Here is a 17,701-nt window from a genome sequence, read left to right as displayed (position 1 = left end):
AAAGTTTGTATAGGTTTTTTTTTTTTTAATCTCACTATAATCTTGTAAAATATTCTAGCTAAGGATGGTGGCTCATGTCTATAATTACAGCAGGATATTGAGGCAGAATTCTGAAAAACAAAACCCATACAGCCATACAGCCTCCACTGCTGAGTGACACCCTGTTTTAGAAATTAAATAAATAAATAAAGGGGGATTTACAGAGTACTTATCTAGGATGCATAAGTCCCAGCACCACGGAGGGAGGACAAGGTGATCCGAAGTTCAAAGTTGCCCTTAGCTATACAGCAACTTCAAGGCCACCCTGGGCTACGTAAGACCCATCTCACAAAGAAATTTAAAACTAAAAATAAATTTAAAGATGACTTTGGTACACAAGGGTGCATGCCACCAAGACTAGCAACCTCCATCCTAAATTTGATTCCTAGAACTCGTATGGGCAAAGGTCAGAACTAACTTCCAAAAGTTATCCTCTGATTCCACACACATGCTATGGCATGAGCATGCATGGGCACACACACATACAAACAGAAAAGATAACATAAAATTAATTAAAATAGGGGGCTGGAGAGATGGCTCAGCAGTCAAGAGCACTAACTGCTCTTCCAAAGGTCCTGAGTTCAAATCCCAGAAACCACATGGTGGCTCACAACCATCTGTAATGAGATCTGATGCCCTCTTCTGGTGAATCTGAAGATAGCTACAGTGTACTTACATATAATAATAAATAAATAAATCTTTAAAAATTAATTAAAATTAAAAAATTTAAAGTATAGTATAGTATAATTGGGTTGACAAGAGAGAAAAGATAAACTTTTCATTGATTAATACAGATAAAAATACAGGTAAACAAAGTTAAATGTTTTATAGCAGTGGGGTAATAATTTCATGAACTACCTTAGCAAATTAAATCAATGCATTTAAGTAGTTAGCTAAATGAAATCATTCATTCTTTTTATCTTCCTGAGATAGAGTCTCTTTATGTAGTCCAGGCTGACCTAGACAAGCAATCCTCTCGCTCCAGACTCTCAAGTACTAGGACTATAGAAATGTACTGCCATACCCAGCTTATAATTCATGATTTTCTTTTAAGATTTGCTTCTGAGGGGCCAGTGAGGGGCCTGATATGAAGCCTACACAACCTGGGTTCATTCTCTGGAAACCATGTGGTAGAGGAAGAGAACAGACTCTCCCAAGGTGAGTCTCCTCAGATCACCACATTTGCATAGCAAGTGACTTAGCCCTGAGCCACTGGAGTTCAGTTCCCAGCACTCACATAGCAACCTACAACCATCTGTAATTCCAGATACAGATCTTCTTGCCTCCTTGGAGTCCTGCACACATATACACTCACATTCACACACACACACACACACACACACACACACACACACACACACACACCTTTTTTTTTTAAAGACTGCCTTAAATCACAGCAAGCATGAAGTGTTGAAAGCAAGGAGGGCCAGACTTACCTGGTGAACCCTGGAATTTGGCTCTTTTAACTGCAAGAAAACAAAAGAGGTAAGATTAGGAACCTGATCTCATACTCAGTGGAAAAAAATCTGTTCCTGCCTCCTGACAAGGAGAAGAAAGCCAAATGGCAGGAAATCTGTTTTATGTTAGATGTCGTTCTGAAGTTTAAGTTATCAATGTTCCTTATTTAAAAGCAATCATCAGGCTGAAAGTAACCACTTACCTTAAATATATGAGACCCCTGAATTATATCCTTAGCCAAATAAAAAAAGGTAAGAAGTAAATTTTTAACAAGGAAAATCCCTCTACTTCATTCTGCTCAAACAAGAGTATATCAGGAAAAAATAGACAATAAGTTTTAAAACAAGAGTGAGAAGTGACTTCTGAGACCAGGCAGGTACCAAGAGGGGCTCCTGTCCATGATGATGTGGAACTGCTTCTAAAGAATAGGCTGGGAGCTGCACAAGAAAGAATCCTACAAGCACAATGCACACACAGCTCCCAGGGGAGCCAAGAACTGCACATGCAAGGGAACTGCCACAGCTGCACTAGTGGCTCAAGTCTGGAATCCTAGCACTCAGAAAACTAGGCAGGAGAGCTGCTGCAAGTTCAAGACCAGCCTGTGCTACAGAGTAAATAAAAAAGAATCAAGATCAATCCACAAAGATTAAGGACAAATTCACCGGGTGTGTTGGAGGGGGGCAGTTTGTAGTACAATGCGTAGAAAGTACATATAAGGCGTTGGTCTGCCTTTCTCCATGCTTTATGTTTCTTCCAAGGGCTAAGCCACATAGGGCTTTCCACAAGGCCATCTCCATTTCAGACAGTACTCATTACTACTACAATCTATTTATTTTTATTGATCCAAAATATGTCTTTTTTAATCTCACATAAAGTCAGTTCCTCTTCCCAAATATTCTTTCTCATGAACATGGAGAAAGTAAAGCAGGTCATGTGGAGCGTGCCTCTAACCCCAGCACTGGGGAGGCAGAGGCTCGTGGATAAACTTAAAGCCAACTTGGGCTACATAATGAGAGCCAGAGCTACATACTGAAACCCTGTCTTTACAATTAAGAGAGACAGACAGAGAGAACACATTTCGGCTGGGCTTGGTAGTGCTTGCTTGCAATCCTAGTAGAAAGTAGAGGCACAATGAACAATTCAAAATTAGCTCGCCTACATAAACCAGAACAGGACCAAGCAGACAGCTAAGGTGCCTGTTTCCATGTCTGACAACTTAAGTATATTTCCAGGACCCATATGGTAAAAAAAGAAAACTCCCAAAACTGTCCCTAATCTTCTGTTATATACACACTTTGGCATGCACATGTACACAAGCACACACAGCAAATAAAAAATGTAGTTATAAAAATGTTTAATAAAAGCCAGATGGTGGTGGCACACACCTTTAATGCCAGCCCTTGGGAGGCAAAGGCAGGTGGATCTCTGAGACCAACCTGGTCTACAGAGTGAGTTCCAGGACAGCCAGGGCTACACAGAGAAACCCTGTCTCTAAAAACAAACAACAAAACCAAAAAAAAAAAAAGTTTAATAGAATTAAAATATTTCAAATTGTCATTATACTAGCAATAACTACTAAAATTAAAATAACTAAGCATAAATGAAAAATAACCAACAAAATTTTAAATATATTAATATATACATAGTTAAAACATTTTTTAAAATTTTCTGATTGGACTGGTCAATGCCTATAATCCTATCACTTGCATTGTAGGAGGATCTATGTAAATTGGAAGTCAGCCTGAATTACATGATTACATTAGGTCAGCCAGAACTACATAATAAGATCTTATCTCAGAAATGGGGCTAAAGGGGGCTATCTCTAACTACATTGCCTGCCTTTGGATCCCTTTCCCTTAACTGGACTGCCCTGTCTAGCCTCAATAGAAGAAAATGCACAGTCTTACTGCAACTTGATATGCCAAGGCTTGTGATATCAATGAGAGGCCTCCCCTTTTCTGAGAAGAAAGGGAGGAAGGAAGGGGAGAGAAAGGGCCTAAAAGGAAAGGAGGAAGAGGAAGCTGAGATCAGGATATAGAGTTAATAACAACTTAAGGAAAATAATGGGCTAAAGAGATGGTTTATCAGCTGAGAGCACTGGCTGCTACTGTAGAAAATCTGGATTCAGTTCCCAGCACCCACCTGGTGGCTTACAACCATCTATGACCCTGTTCCAGGAGATCCTACATCCTCTTCTGTCCTCCTTTGGCACCAGGGACACACATGGGGCACACATACATGCAAGCAAAAAACTCATACACATAAAATTAAAAAAATAAAAAAGGGAGGCTGGAGAGATGGCTCAGCAGTTAAGAGCACTTGACTGCTCTTCTAGAGGTTCTGAGTTCAAATCCCATTCAAATCCCAACAACCACATGGTAGCTCACAACTATCTGTAATGGGATCTGATGCCCTCTTCTGGTACGTCTGAAGATAGCTACAGTGTACTCATAAATTAAATAAATAAATCTTTAAAAATAAAAATAAATAAAAGATCCTTTCTCAAAAAGAGAGAGAGAGAAGGAGGGGGAAGGGAGGGAACTAAACTAGCATACATAGAATGGAAGTAATCTTACTATAATTAATAAATAGGTATCATAAATTAATCATGTGTCTAATAATCTATCCTGAAAATCACTAATACTACAGTTTTTAAGGCAGGAGACAGAGAAGAGAGAGGAAGAGAGATCAGAGAGGAAAATGGACCCAATAATGTGCATGGTGTAATCCCAGCACTTGGGAGACTAAGATAGGAGGCCCACAATGTAAACTCTAAGTTACATAAGACCTTGTCTCATAAAGTTAAAAAAAAAATTGCTGAGCACAGTGGTGCACACCTTTAAGCCCAGCGCTGAAGAGGCAGAGGCAAGCACATCTGAGTTCTAAGCCAGCCTCCCCTACTTAGAGAGTTCTAAGCCAGCCATAGTAAGACCATAGTCACTCAGATGTGAGGCTATCACAGTTTTAGTTGTGTGGAGTTTTCTGAGACAGGTCTCACTATGTAGCTCTGGCTGTCCTGGAACTTGCTCTGTAGAGTAGGCTGGCCTTAAACTCACAGATCTCCTGCCTCTGCCTCCTGAGTGCTGGAACTAAAGGTGTGTGCCCTACACCCAGCTCACAGTTTTAGTTAAGTCCTTACAGTAGATCTGGATAGGGTAGCACATACTTCAGTCCCATCATTTGGGAGGTGGGGACAGTAAGAGCAAGAGTTCAAGGACAGTCTTGAGTTAGGCGGTGAGTTTTAGGCCAGCCTATGCTACAAGACCCTGTCTCAAAAATAAAATACTTATGCTGTTCATGTCTAAAAATAGGTCCATATTACTTTCAAAATGAGATTTTTTTTGTTGTTGTTTGTCTTGAGGTATTTTGGGGGTTTTTTGAGGTTTTTTGGGGGGGTGGGGAGTGTTAAGATAGATCCCACTATGTAGGCCTGGCTGTCCTGGAACTCACTATGTAGACTAGGCTGGCCTTGAACTCACAGAGATCCGGCAGCCTCTGCCTCCCAAATGCCATGATAAAGGTATGCACCCACAGTCCTGACTTCAATATGTTTAAAACAATAAATAAACTGGGCAAGGCGGTACTTGGCTCTAATCCAAGTACTTGGGAGTTGGAGGTAATAAGATCAGAAGTTCAAGGTCATCCTCACTATACAGCAAAATGGAAGGCCTGCCTGTCTCAAAAACAAACAAGTAAATCTATACCTATAATCCCAGAAGTTGAGAGGTAGAGGCAGGAGGATCAACAGTTCAAGGCTAGCCTCAGCTACTTTGCAAGTTCAAGGATAGACTGGGTTACCGTAAAACCGTGCTTCAAAAATTAAGAACTCTAGCACAAAATCCCTCCTTGTTATGTGGTCCAACATAACTCAATGCAGATGACAAAACTTTATTGTAATCAAGCCTCTTCTTGAAGTGGAAACTTAAGGGTTCTTTGGGAAGTCAGTTGGATGGTGTTTTGCTGGGGCAAACACGTGAAGGAACATTAGTTGAAGCAGACACAGGCGAAAGGATGTTTTGCTAAAGCAAGCACATGAGGGCCGGAGAGATGGCTCAGAGGTTAAGAGGTCTGCTCTTCCAGAGGTCTTGAGTTCAAATCCCAGTAACCACATGGTGGCTCACAACCATCTGCAATGGGATCTGATGCCCTCTTCTGGTGTGTCTGAACAGCTACAGTGTACTCATATAAATAAAAAAATAAACAAATCTTTTTAAAAAAAACAAGCATGTTGAAAGGATGTGTGATGAAGGATTCTTTACTAGCAACACACATGTATTGGTCGGCATTACATTGCTTGGTTGAGTTCCATTTGTCAGGGCACCATAGAGAAAGAGAAACACACCAAAAAACTTCTAGTGATGTGCTGCAGTTTCTTGCAGCTTCCTTGGACATGGGTTGATTGGCAGAGTAACGTCATCTGAGGCAAGACACATGGAGGATACGTGATGTTCAAAGGGTATAAACAGGACTCAACACACAGTGATGGAGGCTAAGCTTGGCTTGCCTATAGACTAGTGGATCTTGTAGATCTTCACTGATCTTTGCTTCCCTGAGAGAGGCACAGCTGAGAACTTCTGGCATTCCTCTTGGTCCCTCCTCCTGACTTGTGCCAAGGCTAAGGTCTGGCTGTCTCTGCTCTAGGTCATGTCAACTTTACCAAACTGGACTGCTTTTGTACCTATGAAGTGTTTTCAAGTGGATAGAGCTGCTGCCACTAAACAGGTCCACACCCTGCTACCCCTCTATCCTTTCATTCCCACTACCTCTGGTGGGTGGTGGAAGGCAAAAGTGTTTAAGAACCATCATTAAAAATAAAGTTTGAAAAAAAAAAAAAAGTTACAACTACTGATCTCTCAAGGCCACAAGACAGACTCAGGATCTAAAATGTAACAATGAGCCAGAATATCACAGAATATTTAAGCTTGCAAATAATCTGTACCAAGTAATTGTTACATTTTTCTACCAATCAGGATAGGAGTTGGTTCCTAGGCCTGTGAACATAAACTTAGTTTAACCCTATCAGCAAGATAGAGAAGCTGTCCTTGAGACAACTGGACTCAGACAACCGTTTCCTAACAACAGAAGCTCCTCTAGGACCTGGGGCCTTGAAATTAGTTTCCCCCTATGATTAAATGGTCTGTAAGCAAAATGGCAGTGCTTAGAACAAGTTTCTTTTGCTTATTCCAAACATCCTTATCTGCCCTGTGCTTAAAAAAAAAAAAAAAACAAGCGGAAAAGATGTATGGGAAAATAACAGTCATTAGAGAATACTGAGGCCCCTAGAGACTACAAACAATATGAAAACCTGAAGTCAGCTAAAGAAAAAAAAAAAAGACACAGACAGAACACTTTCCCCTAGGCTCCCAAAAACAAAGGCAAAAATAAGAGAATATGTGCCTATATCTCAAGAACAAAACAAAACAAGCAAACAAAAAAAAACAAAACAAAACAAAAACTAACTTTAGCACCTGTGTTTCTCTAACCTTACTATAGAAACAAATCTGCTACAGGCACTCTTAAGATTATAGGAAATAATCCTATTCACACAGACTCAGAAGCAGTGACCTGGTTCTCTAAGCACAAGGAATAGCTAACGTGCCTGGTCACACCTGACAATTTCCAAAGCCATACAGTATTGGTTCTCTTGCTTGTTACCCTCCTGCTTCAGAACCTAGCTTTAAAGAAGTCTGTCACTGAAGTGCAGTAACTACTATTCCCTTTTTTGTTTGTTTTTTTGTTTTTTTGTTTGTTTTTCGAGACAGGGTTTCTCTGTATAGCCCTGGCTGTCCTGGAACTCACTCGGTAGACCAGGCTGGCCTCGAACTCAGAAATCCACCTGCCTTTGCCTCCCAAGTGCTGGGATTAAAGATGTGTGCCACAACTATTCCTTTTTTATTTGAAGGATAATAACATCTTTTAAAGTAGGAAATATATGTATTCCTATTTCAATCTCGTACCAATGTCAAACACTGTTGTTGTTTTTATTTTTATTTTTTAGGGGTTTTGGTTTTTTTTGGTTTTTTTTTGTTTTTTTTTTAAAGATTTATTTATTTATTACATGTAAGTACACTGTAGGTATCCTCAGATACTCCAGAAGAGGGAGTCAGATCTCATTATGGATGGTTGTAAGCCACCATGTGGTTGCTGGGATTTGAACTTCGGACCTTCGGAAGAGCAGTCGGGTGCTCTTACCCACTGAGCCATATCACCAGCCCCCACTGAGCCATCTCACCAGCCCTCAAACACTGTTATAATTATCAATTTGCCTATTATTTTACTGAATTTCACATCTGTCAAATATCTGAATATAAAGATGTACTATGATACCTGTTAACTGACTGGCCACAGGAACTGACAAAACTGTGAAGATGTTGGCAAGATGTCCTGAATACTGAGGACTTGCCTCAAACATGAGCAGCTGAGTTTGATACACACACACACACACACGCACACACACATACACACACACTCAGAAAAAATAATATGAAAAAAGAAAATCACATAGTGAAAAAAATTATTATTCTCTTACAGAATGGCAAATATCCTTCCCATGTTTATTCTGTGGGATGGTAGCACAGTGTCAAATCACATTCAATGAGCTACAATGACTGCCCTACTCTCTAGTAAAGACAGGACTATTCTAGCACAGGGCAGCAGCAGCCACACCAGATCTAAACCAGACACAGCAACACTGCCAAATACACAGAAATATAAACCATACAAGGAGACGCTTCCCTGAAAATCACAGTTTGTACCCAGACTTCTGAGTTCCCATTGTCCTGCTGAGCTGCTTAGCTAGCAACCAAGGACCTTTGTTAAAGTCAGGGTGGAAATTTTAACCTTCTGAGACTTCTAATAGCAAACAATTACTGAGACCACCTAAAAAATACCCTTTCATCCTGTGGAAGATGAGGGGAGTCCACATGAGGCTGAATCTAACCTCATTTTCTTTCTTGTCTGCTTGTTCTAAGTCAGAGTCTGTCTTACCATGAATGTATCCTTAGTTAGCCTGGAACTTGATATGTAGACCAAGTTGGCCTTCTCCTCACAGAGATGCCACCTGCCTCTGCCTCCGGAGTGCTGAGACTAAAAGCAAGTGCCACCACATCTGGCTTTACTTCATTTTCCACTTAGAAAAAAAAAATGTGCATTGCTTTGAAGATTAAAAAATGATCCTAAAGTGATATAAGAAGTGCACTCAACATCAAAAAAGCACTTAAATAACAGACATACAGAGCTCCACTATGTATCCCTGATTGGTCTGGTACTTGCTGCGTAGACCAGGCTGGCCTCCAACTCACAGAGATCCAACTGCCTCTGCCTCCCAAGTGCTCCCATGTACCACTATGCCCTGACAATTTTTAAAACTCAGTATTTATTCTGCAGCTTCTGAGATAGTGTCTTTACACAATAGGTGAATGTTACAGCCCAGGATCTCTTAAACACAGAAACTAAGCTAGATTGGGCAGCACAGCAAGACATCATTACAAAGTTGTGATGGGATGTATAATGCTAACCCAGCATGTACAAAGCCCGGAATCCAATCCCCAGTGCTGCATAAATCTGCTGTGGTGGCACACTCTGTAACATAGAACTCCGTACATAGAACATAAATCTGCTGTGGTGGCACACTCTGTAACATAGAACTCCGTACATAGAACATAAATCTGCTGTGGTGGCACACTCTGTACATAGAACTCCGTACATAGAACATAAATCTGCTGTGGTGGCACACTCTGTAACATAGAACTCCGTACATAGAACATAAATCTGCTGTGGTGGCACACTCTGTAACATAGAACTCCGTACATAGAACATAAATCTGCTGTGGTGGCACACTCTGTAACATAGAACTCCGTACATAGAACATAAATCTGCTGTGGTGGCACACTCTGTAACATAGAACTCCGTACATAGAACATAAATCTGCTGTGGTGGCACACTCTGTAACATAGAACTCCGTACATAGAACATAAATCTGCTGTGGTGGCACACTCTGTAACATAGAACTCCGTACATAGAACATAAATCTGCTGTGGTGGCACACTCTGTAACATAGAACTCCGTACATAGAACATAAATCTGCTGTGGTGGCACACTCTGTAACATAGAACTCCGTACATAGAACATAAATCTGCTGTGGTGGCACACTCTGTAACATAGAACTCCGTACATAGAACATAAATCTGCTGTGGTGGCACACTCTGTAACATAGAACTCCGTACATAGAACATAAATCTGCTGTGGTGGCACACTCTGTAACATAGAACTCCGTACATAGAACATAAATCTGCTGTGGTGGCACACTCTGTAACATAGAACTCCGTACATAGAACATAAATCTGCTGTGGTGGCACACTCTGTAACATAGAACTCCGTACATAGAACATAAATCTGCTGTGGTGGCACACTCTGTAACATAGAACTCCGTACATAGAACATAAATCTGCTGTGGTGGCACACTCTGTAACATAGAACTCCGTACATAGAACATAAATCTGCTGTGGTGGCACACTCTGTAACATAGAACTTGGAAGATGGAGACAAAAAGATCACAAGTTCATGATCGTCTTCAGCTTCATAGCAAGTTTGAGGCCAAAAATAAATATAAATAAGTAAACAAACAAATAAAATAGGGTGACACAGAAGCAAAGGATGAAAGGTCAAACAGAACTAAAATAATGAGGATGTCTGCTAAAAGACAGAAAAGAGCCGGGCAGTAGTGGCACATGCCTTTAATCCCAGCACTTGGGAGGCAGAGGCAGGTAGATTTCTGAGTTGGTGGCCAGCCTGGTCTACAGAGGGAGTTCCAGGGCAGTCAGGGCTATACAGAAAAACACTGTCTCAAAGGAAAAAAAAAGAGAGAGGGAGAGAGACAGACAGACAGACAAACAGACAGACAGAAAAGGACTTAAAGGGAGACTGGCAAGACATCTCAGTGGGTAGACCTAATTGCTGCACACGCCTGCCAACCTGAATTTGATCCCTGGTACCAGTGGGTTTTGTTGTTGTTTTGTTTTTTAAGATAGGACATGAAATCCATTTCAAGTTGGACTTCAGCTCGTAGGATTATAGGACTATAGGCATGTGTTACCTCTCCTGGATTTTGTTCACATGCTGTAAGCATGTATCTGATTTCTCCCTTTTAAAATGCTATTGATCTCTTCATTTCTTTCTCTTTATTCTTAGGGAGTTTCTAATTTTTTTCCTCCACACTATCACTTTAGTTTTCTTCTATGTTAACTTGTTTATAACTGTTTTTGCTGTTGATGAGACAGTGTCTTCTGTATCCCAGAATGGCCTCGCACTCCCTATGTAGGCAAGAGTGGCCTCAACTCTCTCCCGCCCCCACTTCCTGAGGTCCTGGAGTTGGGACTGTGCCTTCTGCCAACTCAGCCGTGTCCCACCCATCTCCTATTCTCCTCACTTTTTTTTTTTTTTTTTGAGACTGGGTCGCACTATGCTGCCCAGGCTGATCCCTCCCACCTCAGCTTCCAAGTAGTTAGATCAGAAGTAATTTCAAATATAAAAAAAAGTTTTCTTCAGATAAAAATCTAAATTACAAAGCAAAGCACTATAATCCAGGCATTCTGCACCCGGCCATTTGCCACTCACATGTGAAGTCCATTATGATGGAGGCATCTTGCCAGCCCTGGGAAAGGAAAGCAGCATAAAGCAATTCTTCATGTTTCTAAGTGCTCACTGACATGTACAGCTTGACCCTATCGTCCTGTCCCCTTTAGTTATACCAAGAACAGTGGACAAGGAGGATGCAAGCAGCTCAGTGCACGGTCTGAAAGGAAAGCTACATCACAAGGAGAGTTTACATATGTATTGGCAAGGAATCTTTCTCTTCCCTACCAGATTTTGTGAGACGACATTAAAGATTGCTTATACTTTATTTTGTGTTTGTAAGTATTCTATACAAAGGCCCAGACATTTAGAGAACTCAAATAATTGTCATTGAAACTGTCTCAAAACATATTATGTGCCAAGAATACTAGACAATAGTTAAATAATGAATTTCCAAACATTGCAGGTGGGCTGCCCAAAAGACCCCAGTGTGTTCAGGCTGAACAACTGGGCTTCTGGTCGGTCCACCCCAAATACCTAGGAGCAGGTGGTGAGACCAGAGCTGCAGAACCAGATCCAAGAACAAGTCATCATCTCAAGCTTGGCTGTGATTGAAGCCAGCGCCCACCACCAGACAGCAACTCTGGGAAGCCTCAGAGACCCATGGAGACTTAGGGGAAGTCATAGCAGCAGAGGCGTCTGCAGGGCCTATGAGTCCCTGGAAAAACTAGAGAAGAGCATGTCCATGGGAAGATGCTTTGAAAAAGTGGACTCACAAAATTGGAAGGATAGATGGCAGAACAGAGCCAGGTACACAGGGGAGAACAGTGATACTACCCAGGGCAAGGCTATAGCCAGAAACCATATGGAAGTCCATGATCTGTGCTGCCACTGGCTATAAAGGGCAAGGAAGCTACTTTTGCAGTGGTATTGCATTAAGAAAGACATAAGGTCCAGCATGGTGTTGCACGCTTTTAATCCCAGCACTCAGGAGGCAGAGGCAGGCGAGTTTCTGAGTTCAAGGCCAGCCTGGTCTACCCTGTCTCGAAAAACAAGAAGAAGAAGAAGAAGAAGGAGAAGGAGGAGGAGGAGGAGGAGGAGGAGGAGGAGGAGGAGGAGGAGAAGGAGAAGGAGAAGGAGAAGGAGAAGGAGAAGGAGAAGGAGAAGGAGAAGGAGAAGGAGAAGGAGAAGGAGAAGAAGAAGAAGAAGAAGGCTTCTGTGACAACATCTTCTCACATAGCTCCCCTCAAAAAGAAACAGTCTAGATAGGGAGCCACTGAAAAGAAATTGTGGTAAGAATTCTGAAGTGTAGCTCTTCACAGTTGATGGCTTCTGATGGGGGTAGGGTAGAGTAAGAAATCAGTTATCTGGCCCTGGGAGTTTAATCATGCTTTTTTGGGGTATATGGTCAACACAAATTGGACTTGGTATTTTTCTTTTCATTTCATTTCTTTTCTTTTTCTTCTGTTTTGGGAGATTCCATAAGTTTGGGAGGGGTAGACCTGGGAGGACTGGGAGGTTAATTGGATCAGGGTGTGTTATGTGAAATTCCCAAATAATCAATAAAATCATTGAGTTAAAAAAAATTAACTTCAAAATATGTCTCTTAAGTGTCAAAAAAAAACAAAAAACAAAAACAAAAAACAAAAACAGGCTTAGACTGATGACCTGAGTTCCATCTCCTGAAGCCACAGGTGGAAGGAGGAAACCTGGATAATTCCCATTGAAATCCACACAGCAAGGTGGCACATGCATGACCACTGCCCTTAAATGAAACAAAATTACAACATAAATGCTACAGCAGAAATAACTATCACATTCCTGAGCAACAGTGGGCTTACAGGACCATGAGAAGAGTAACTATAGTATCTTTTAAAACACACTGCTACTTAATCTTTCATGTGGTCTAATCCCCACAGAACCTTTGTGGTAATAATACTTCCATGCTACAGGTAAGGGTCTGGGTCTTAGATTTAAACAGTTTGCTCGAGGTTACAGATCACATAATAGAGCTGGGAGTCCAGCACTGGTCCTCTGACTGCAAGATCAGGAGGCTCCCCATTCCTCTAGTCTGAGTAATAAAAATATCTTTCTAGTAGCTGTCTTTGTTAGCTCCGTGGTGAGTCTCTTCAATCCCACCAGCATGAGTGGGATTGAATACTAGGAGTATTCAAAATACTCAAGTATTTTCCTTAGAAACTAGGAACGGTACACTGAAAAGGTATACAACTTTCACGTGAGTATTCTACCTAAACAGAGTTCTTCAGTTGCTGTCTCTCCAATGCTGAGATTACCAACACACTAGCTCTGGATATAGATTCTGAAATGCTAGCTTTTGTCTTTTGAAGCCTTTTCTGCCTGCTACTAATGAGTCTTTCCAGGTATATGTCTGTGTGTGTTTTGACTGTGGAGAAAGGAGGAGTGGGAATACTTTTTAATAGATTCCATCAATATCAGAATGTCAGCTATCCTAACTCAGGAATGGAACAGTTTAAAAACTAAAGCTGAAGCTAAGCATGTAGCACATGACTCAGTAGAGAGAGGCACAAAGATCATAGTTTCAAGGCATCTGAGCTACATAGCAAGACACTGTCTCAAAAGGCCAGTAACAGGGGTGAGAGATGGCTCAGCAGTTAAGAGCACTTGTTGCTCTTCCAGAGGACCCAGGTTCTGTCTCCAGCACCTATGTCAGGCAGCTCAATACCATAACTTCAACTCCAGACAATCTAATGCCTGTGGCTTCCACAAGAACCTGCATTCACATATACAAACCAGTGCCTAGATATACATACACCTACACAAAATTAAAGTCAGAAAAAAATAAATATTTTTAAAAGCCAGTAATAGGAGTTGGGCAGTGGTGGTCATGTCCTGAAGCTGAGAGCTTTACATCCTGATCCACAGGCGGGAGGGGGGGGGGGAAGAGAAGGAGAGGAGGAGAATGAGGAGGAATAGGAGGAAGAAGAAGAGGAGGAGAAAGGAGAGAGAATAGGAGAAAGGAAAAGAAAAACCCACTATACAACATACAATTTCCCCTTTAAAGATTAATTAAAACATAGTCAATTGTCCATGGCCTCAGACTTAATTAAACAGTATACTCTGAAATTCAAGCCCAGATTTGAAAGCCTACACTTTGGGCAGCCCACAGCTTTCCTCTCTGCAGCACTAGTATCAGATCCACACCAGCTGAAAGAGCTAATGCTATAATTTATGCCAACATAAACCAAGTCAAAGAAAAACAAAATTAACTTTGTGAAAATGTGGTAGCATGGCCAGCTGTGACCCCAGTGCTAAGGAGACTGAGGCTGGATCTAGAGTTCTAAGGGTTTGAAAGCTGGCTCAGTCAATAAGGTACTTGTTATACAAGCATGAGGGCCTGAGTTCATATCCCAAGCACTTATAAAAAAACAGCCAGGTGGTGATGGCTCACTCCTTGAGTCCCAGCACTGGGGAGGCAGAAGTAGGTGTATCTCTGTGAGTTTGAAGCCAGCCACAGCAACACAAAGAAACCCTGTCTCAAACAAATAAAAGCTTAGTTTAAAAAAAAAAAAAAAACATCGTAGGGCAGTGGTGGCGCACTCCTTTAATCCCAGCACTCGGGAGGCAGAGGCAGGCGGATTTCTGAGTTCAAGGCCAGCCTGGTCTACAGAGTGAGTTCCAGGACAGCCAGGGCTACACAGAGAAACCCTGTCTCGAAAAAAAAAAAAAAAATTAACCATCATGGCAATGAGTGCCTGCAATTCTAGCACTGGAGAGGATGGTGATCAGGCACAGGTGATCTCTGGATCCAGCTCAAAGCCTCACAGCCAGCTGACCTAGCTAAATCAGTGAGCTCCAAAGAAACCCTAACCCAGTACAATAGAGAGCAACTGAGGAAGGCTTTTATCTGCACGCTCGCGCGCGCACACACACACACACACACACACACACACACACACACAAGAAGAAGAGTGTGAGCTCCTGATCAGCCTATAATATATACTTTTCTAGTCTAGCCTGGGCTAAACAGTAAGGCTGACTCAAAAAACCTGGGGAGGCAGCTTGATGGCACCGTGAGTAAATGCACTTGCCATGTAAGCCTGCAGCCTCAGTTTAATCCCTGAATCCCATATAAAAGTGGAGGTAGCATGGATTGTGTAAACAAAACTAAATTGTGTATATATGATTTCTTGCATTCCCATGGAGTTCTTCAAGTCATTTTTCTACTACAGTACTCCTCCAGATTGAACTCAGAACCATTCATGCTGGAAAGCACTCTCTGCTGCTAAGTTACAGGCCCCGCCCATCTGAAATGTCTTAAACATCACTGGTAAATTTCTACTACGTTGCATAGATTTTTGTCATAACTTGAAGAGACTATGAATGAAGAATATAAGCAGCCCACAGCTGCTGTATTATTTTTTAACTGTTATTTGTTGGTGTATTTGTTTGTTTGCCTTGTACTTTAAGAACATAATTTATCCAAGAGCCAGAAAATATACCAACTCTAAGGTCCTTCCTCAAACCAAAGGACAAATAAGTACTTACGTCAAACCTCAACTAACAAAGCCAATGACTAATTCTAAAGTAAACACAATCCAGTTTATAATTGAGCACATACATATCTTTCAAAATGTTTTATAAATAAGTAAGCCTCAGTTGTGTTTACATTAATATACTATCAGATTTCTATATTACTATTTATCAGAAACAATTCAAATTTGGTTACATATAGGCAAGACAAGGTAACTTCAGCCATCTACTGAACTACTTTCTAAACCAAATGATTATAACAATTACTGTAATATTTAAAGAAAAATGCATGTATTTTCAAATTCAGTCAACTTAGTGTTTAACTTAATAGCTAACTAACACTGCTATATTAAGAAGTCTTACAAAGCTGGGTGTGGTGTGGTGATGCACACCTTTGATCCAGCACTCAGGAGGCAGAGGCAGGGGAACTCTATGAACTGGAGACCAGCCTAGTCTACATAGTAAGTCCCAGCTCACCTAGAACTACATAGTGAGACCCACCCTATCTCAAAAAATAGAAGAAAACCTCTTTCAAGACTTAATACTGCATGCCTCTAATTTCAGCTACTTGGGAGACTGAGACAAGAAGATTCCAAATTCAAGGCCAGCACTGGTTAACTTGGTAAGGCTGAGAGGTAATAAAAGAGTATGGTACTTATCCAGCATTAACTGAGGCCCGGTCTCTTAGCTAGCACATACATCATAACAATTGGTATTTTACTATTTTGTAGACAGGTTTCACTACATTGCTTAAGCTCGACCCAAACCTCTAGGTTCAAGAAATTCTCCTGCCTCAGTCTCCCCAGTAGCTGGAACTATTGTTGTATACCACTGTAGCACACTCATTTTTGGGTATTTATTAAAATTCACTAAATAGGGCTGAGACTGTAGTACAGTTGGTATAGTGCTGTCCCTGAATGAGTGTGATACTAGACTCCCATAAGTCGGGGTGGGCTAGTTCATGTATCTCAGCATTCAGGAGGTGAAGGCAGGAGAATCAAGAGTTTAAGGTCATCCTCTCCTACATAAAGTTGGATCCCGATCTATACCCATGGCACTCTGAAGGAACCTGAGCTAGTTTGATCTTGGAAGTTTAACAGGGCCAAGCCTGGCTAGTACTTGAACAGGAAAGTCCAGTCTATGCTACATGAGACACTGTCTGAAAACACCAAATAAATAGCCAAGCGTCGTAGTAGCGCATGAAGCAGAGGCAGAGGCAGAGGCAGGCTGGGCTTAGTGAGACTCTGTCTCAAAAACAAATAAACAAACCACCAAATAAATTAATTTAATTCATTAAATATCCTACATGGAAGTCCAAATTTATTAAGTTGCTAACGTATACACACATTGAAGCAAATCAAACATTTGTTTAGCGTATCTATTATGTGAGACTGAGAGCTTATAATATAAAGCTACAAGAATTCAAGTCATCAAGGTGAGTGTGTTCAGAAGTATGTTAACAGTTTACCTTACCACTTCCCTCTAGTTAGAACAGGTCACAGAACTAGATCTCAGGGAAATTAGAAAGCAACAGTAGATGTCATAGAAACCAAGAAACACCTGCCATTATCCTGAATAAGGAGTACAGGTTATGACCTCCTGATTAGTTTCTACTAGAAATAGCTGGACTATTCTACTTAGTAAGCAATACTGACACCACAGAAACACGCTGCCAGACCAGTGTCCTTAAATGTCAAGTAGTGGCACCTTATTTTTTTATTTAAGTAACTTATTGTGATTTCACTGGTATGCTCTTTAACAGTAAGCAGATCAGAATTATTGATTCAGGGGTTAGCAAGATGGCTCACTGGATAAGAGCAATTTCTGTTGAGGGTTGGAGGGTAGCATATACCTTTAATCCTAGCACTCAGGAGGCAGAGGCAGGTGAACTCTGAGTTTAAGGCCAGCCTGGACTACAAAGTTAGATCTAGGATATCCTAGGCTACCCTGTCCCGGGGGGGTTGGGGAGAGTTCTCTCTATACAAGATTGAGAACCTGAATTTGAATTCCAGAACCCACATAAAACCTGGACCCAATAGTGTGTTCCCATCCAGGAGATGGGAACAGAGACCAGAAAATCCTCCATGAACAACAAAAAGGCCCAGTCTCAAATAATATG

The 17,701-nt window shown here is 41.3% G+C and overlaps 1 protein-coding gene across 10 annotated transcripts in view; it reads right to left on the bottom strand.

Annotated features, from left to right (window-relative positions):
• The window catches only part of Unc13b (unc-13 homolog B), a 218,681-nt gene that overhangs the window by 175,466 nt on the left and 25,514 nt on the right, over window positions 1–17,701 (bottom strand). For all 10 annotated transcript variants that reach the window (XM_030253406.1, XM_006537791.4, XM_017320116.2 and 7 more), the window contains exon 2: window positions 1,476–1,505. Coding sequence is in view for 8 of the 10 variants with exons in the window: in XM_006537791.4 (XP_006537854.1) it covers window positions 1,476–1,505 (30 nt within the window). In the remaining 2 variants the exon portion in view is untranslated. The remainder of the gene's footprint in view (window positions 1–1,475; window positions 1,506–17,701) is intronic.

The sequence above is a fragment of the Mus musculus genome, chromosome 4, assembly GCF_000001635.26.
Source record: "Mus musculus strain C57BL/6J chromosome 4, GRCm38.p6 C57BL/6J".
Lineage (NCBI taxonomy): Eukaryota > Metazoa > Chordata > Mammalia > Rodentia > Muridae > Mus > Mus musculus.
This window is presented reverse-complemented; position numbering and strand designations above follow the sequence as displayed.